Source organism: Lupinus angustifolius, chromosome LG06, assembly GCF_001865875.1.
Source record: "Lupinus angustifolius cultivar Tanjil chromosome LG06, LupAngTanjil_v1.0, whole genome shotgun sequence".
Classification (NCBI taxonomy): Eukaryota; Viridiplantae; Streptophyta; class Magnoliopsida; order Fabales; family Fabaceae; genus Lupinus; species Lupinus angustifolius.
Genome location: NC_032014.1, coordinates 4101283 through 4106072, shown reverse-complemented (window position 1 = coordinate 4106072; position 4790 = coordinate 4101283). Strand labels below are relative to the sequence as shown.

Here is a 4790-nt window from a genome sequence, read left to right as displayed (position 1 = left end):
CACAATCAGTATATTATCTATTATTTATTTAGATGACTTAAATTAAAGTCAATAATCATTAAAAATAAATGATGAATGATGCAGTGACAATATAAAAAACTCTTACACTGTCAGTATATACATATTTTTTTTCTTCTTTTCTTGTTATCCAAATAAGCAAGTTTTGGAAATGAATACATTTATAAAATTTATGTATATAAGTAAACAGGTAATCACAATTCTACATTCGAAAAACAATTCTTATAAAAAAATAGATACTTAAATGTTTCAAAATTGTAAAAGTATTTTTTTTGAACTTTTATGATTTAATATTTGAATTTTAAAACTGTGTAAAAAACATAAAATAATTCAATGGGAAATGATCTTATTATTACGGGTGTTTACAATAAGTTTTATATCAGTTTTTAGCCAACAACCATCAATCTGAATATGTAAATAACATGCAATTAGATTGATTTATATTATATATAGTTTCAGTATTTTAATAGAAAATATTAAGTCTAAAACATATCTGAGGTATCAAACTTATTTAAAAAATATGTCTATTTCAAAATAACAAGTTTTATACGTTTTTAAATGGTCAAATTCACATAAACACACCGAGCCTACTTTAAGACTATTAGTGTCTAGACATTTAATTAAGAGTGAATTATACTGATACTCTATTAGTTTGAGTGAAATTATATAAATTATCTGTTATTTTTTTGTACCTATACAAACTCCTAATTTTTATACTTTCATTACGCTCTCCACCTTGCATGAAAAATAAGTGTAATCTTTTAAACAAAAGATATGATAAATGTAATTTAGTTAAACAAAACATGATATATTGTTGACACAAATCCAAATAATATATGATTCAATACATCTTTATTATTATTGGTTCGTTATGGTATAGTATAAGAGCAATTTAAACAATATCTCTTTATAATTGTTGATGCATTTTGTAACAAAAAATAATAAAAATACATTTATTTGTATATTATTTAGATTTGTCTCCATAATATACCATATTTTGCTTAACTTAATTGCATTTATCATATTTTTTGTTTAAAAGATTAAAATACATTGATTTGTATATTGTTTAGATTTGTTTCCATAATACACCATATTTTGCTTAACTTAATTGCATTTATCATATTTTTTGTTTAAAAGATTAAAATACATTGATTTGTATATTGTTTAGATTTGTTTCCATAATACACCATATTTTGCTTAACTTAATTGCATTTATCATATTTTTTTGTTTAGAAGATTACACCTATTTCTTATGCAGAGGTGGTCAATGTAACGAAAGTATAAAAAATTAGGGGAATTTATATAGGTGTAAAAAAATGAGGGTGGTTTATGTAATTTCGCTAAACCTTAGAGGGTGTCAATATAATTTACTCTTTAATTAAATACTAACAACATCCATATGAACTAAAAAAACATGGGAAAAAAATAAAACAACTCCAAAGAAATTGTATGTAACAAAATATCATAATTTTAAGAAAGTGTTAAATAATAAGTAATAACACTTTTAAGTTTTAACAATTACAAAATATGACTATGTAGATTTTAGATTATTAATTATTACAAGGTTATGTAGATTAAGAGATGAATTTTTGTTTACATATATAATTCGTACTAGATTAAAATATTGATCCAAAAAATTAAGAGTTTTTAGAGTTTCAGTTTCACTTATTTTCAACTTTCCCACTACATATTATGCTATAAAGAGTATATTATATCAAAAAAAAGCTTAAGGTTTCTGGACATTCAGAGTTCATTTATATTTTGTTAACGCAGTAGACTATTTTATATATTTCTTAAATTGAAGAATTAAATTATACAATCTGCAAATCGATAGTTTTTTTGTTTTCCCAAAAAACTCCATACCCAACCTTATTAGTAAAATTGAATTATTAGTGCAAGCCCTAACTCGTCCGGGAGTGCACGTGCAATCCTATACGTGTCACAATCTAGTACCCTCTCGGGTCAACCCTTTCAGCGCATTTAACGGCTTTGATGAAACTAGAAACCAGTATAACGTACAGCAGCACAATAATAAATACACGTATGAACTTTGAACTCTTCTTCAGGAGTCATGCTCTTTAGACACTTCAAAACTTTCTCTGTCAAAAACACAAAGCTATGAAAGCTTATCTCATCAGAACCGGCTCAGTCCCGATTCTTCCCGGTTCAACTAAAATCTCTCTCTCGCGTCAAGCCTCTTTAGCCGGTGACAAGAACCACGTTCAATCTCCCAGGCTTTCACTACATTCCCACTCCGACCACCGCAGAGACTCTCCTGCCAACGGAATCAACAGAGCTTTATCTGAAGCCGTGGCTATCCTATCCGCTAGTGAGGATTTTGGCATTCGCCGGAATTTGAATCGAGGAACAAGCTCTTTTCCGGCGATTATACCAGACGAAGATGAATTGCGGAAACCGATTTACATCGGAGTTTGGAAGGAGGGAGGAATTGCGATGGAGGATGTCGGATTCGGAGGCGGATTAGGCGACGGTGGCGATCGAGGGTTCACGAAGGTTACCGGCGGAAACGATGGCGAAAGAATCCAAATCGGCGCGTACTATGAGGAAATGTTGAAATCAAACCCAACGGACGCGCTTCTGTTAAGAAACTACGGCAAATTTCTTCACGAGGTGCTTAAGAACTCAAAATCTCTCACATTCTTCATTCAAATAAATCTTTGAAAGAGGAAAAATTATAATCATTTGAATTTCGATATATGCATGCAGGTAGAGAAAGACTTGGTAAAAGCAGAGAAATATTACGGAAGAGCGATTCTGGCGAACCCTGGAGATGGCGAATTACTTTCGCTATATGGAAAACTAATATGGGAAACAGAGCGAGACGAAGAGAGAGCCAAATCGTACTTTGATCAAGCAATTCATACTGATCCCGATGATTGGTATATCTATCTCAAATTTTTAACCTCGCATTTTGCAACAATAATAGTGATGATGATATTCATAGTATTTTATTATGTGTAGCACGGTGTTGGGGTCCTACGCGCAGTTCATGTGGGAAGCGGAGGAGGAAGAAGTTAACGGTGGAGAAATGGGGGGAAAGGCAGAAGAATCGGCGGCAGAACTGATCGCTGTTTTTTAACAGAGAATGGAACTTGTGTTATAATTTCTAACTAGCATTAAATGTGAAAGTTGTGGACTAAGTAGCAATAAATGGACTGTTAGACTTGTATGGTGTGTCTAACTGGAAGCTCGAGAAGAGGCTCACCAAGAAGATGAGAGCCCCAAAGTGAAATACTTACGTGTCTTTTTCCTTAGTTCTTGTTTGTTCCAGTGACTGTAATATGTGTAACATGTGTGACTCTGTTTGTATATGAATTTCTAAGTTCTGATCAGTATTTCATCAACATGGACTATGATATTCAGTATTAACAGTATAGAGTTGTAAAATTTAGTTAATGCAATGCTACATTTCCTTACTACGTAATCTTCGACCTTGGTTACTAATTTTTTGTATCGTTTTTATTCGTTATAAATTTTTATGCAGTCCAGTTTTGGTATCAAGTTTATGTTGCTCTGGATCTTATAAACCATCTAAATCGGATCGTAACCCAAACATGTCTTAGTTGTCAAAGAGCTCTCTCTCATTTACTATTCTTTCCATTGTTGTCAATTCCATCGTTTTACGGCTAAGTTGTCTGAACTCTGAACTACTTCTGCAAATCTGTTGAAGCAAGTGTTTTTAGATAAAAGCAGAGAATAAGTTTTCGCTTAACTACTTCATGAACTAATCTTTAGTCACGTAACTTTCTCAATCATAGCAAAATAATTTCCGTTTCTTCACCTCCAAAAAGCTCCTATCAGAGTTTCTGTTCAGTGTCCACCCATTTTTGAGCGTGCATGTAAAATATCATTTTGTGGAGGTTTATAGTTTTGAACTTGCTGAAAGACATATAACGTGGATAACTACAACTCCCCCCTTGTACCCCACAAAAGAAGAAAAAAAACTCCCTCATTATACTACACATTCACCTAAATTTGAATCAGTCTTCAATTACCTTATATACAGATAGAGACAACAAAATGCCTATAATTTATTTCAATTCTCTCAGTGATTACCTTTCCTTTAATTGTACTGCAAACATCTAAACCCAACTACAGTAGATCAAATATCTACATATCAAACTCACCTTTTTGCAGAAATATACTTATTTTGCTTTAGGAATTAGATAAGATCTCCTTTCACTCAGTCAATTCCAGTTTGTGACAACAAAGAGTGCAGAACGTGCAGTTCCGTGGGGTAGAGGGATATTGTGTACTTATGTGCCTAATGGAATGGATGACAACGCACCCACAGTGGTTTATTTCACTAGCACTTGTCATTCGGAGGCTATTTTATTACCTAAAGTTTTTTGTTTAATCATTAACGTGGCTCATAGATTTTATAGTTGCTGTTTAAGTTTCTTTAATCAGTCACTAGATTCAGCTAGTACATAAACTAACTCAGGCTTGCATAACGACATAATATGAAATTAAACATGCATTACATGCCGTTATATCAGAAACTGGCACATTGTAAAATGGAATTCAACATGCACAACTACATTATATATGCTTAATTGTTTTATTGAGTATCTTGCATATTAGTAGCTGCGTTGTATGGCTATGTGGAAAACAATGCATAAGTATGATAGTTTTGGGTGACTATTCATCAATTGTTTAGCCCATCATGTCATTTTCGAAGCATGTCAAGAGCTTACCATGGAATAGCTCCTATAACTTAATTCTTAACATATTTAGAGGACCATCCCGTT

The 4790-nt window shown here is 32.1% G+C and overlaps 1 protein-coding gene across 4 annotated transcripts; it reads left to right on the top strand.

The window, feature by feature from the left end:
• On the top strand, nucleotides 2064-3455 carry LOC109349087. 4 transcript variants are annotated; one of them, XR_002107916.1, is made up of 5 exons: nucleotides 2064-2649; nucleotides 2746-2918; nucleotides 3001-3150; nucleotides 3181-3199; nucleotides 3235-3453. XR_002107916.1 is itself a non-coding variant. In XM_019589746.1 (4 exons), exons 1-3 carry the CDS (start codon nucleotides 2137-2139, stop codon nucleotides 3116-3118), a joined length of 804 nt encoding a protein of 267 aa, XP_019445291.1. In that variant the 5' UTR covers nucleotides 2064-2136; the 3' UTR covers nucleotides 3119-3133; nucleotides 3279-3455. The 4 variants fall into 4 exon arrangements, 3 of the variants coding, with proteins under 3 accessions (XP_019445291.1, XP_019445289.1, XP_019445288.1); XM_019589746.1 differs by lacking the exon at nucleotides 3181-3199 and having other exon boundaries at nucleotides 3001-3133; nucleotides 3279-3455; XM_019589744.1 differs by having other exon boundaries at nucleotides 3181-3453.

Excerpts from the sequence above, each read along its gene's own strand:
- LOC109349087 (XM_019589746.1), top strand. The coding sequence starts at position 2,137 with ATGAAAGCTTATCTCATCAGAACCGGCTCAGTCCCGATTCTTCCCGGT. Across the intron at positions 2,650-2,745 it reads ACGGCAAATTTCTTCACGAG|GTAGAGAAAGACTTGGTAAA; the intron begins GTGCTTAAGAAC and ends ATATGCATGCAG. Across the intron at positions 2,919-3,000 it reads CATACTGATCCCGATGATTG|CACGGTGTTGGGGTCCTACG; the intron begins GTATATCTATCT and ends TATTATGTGTAG.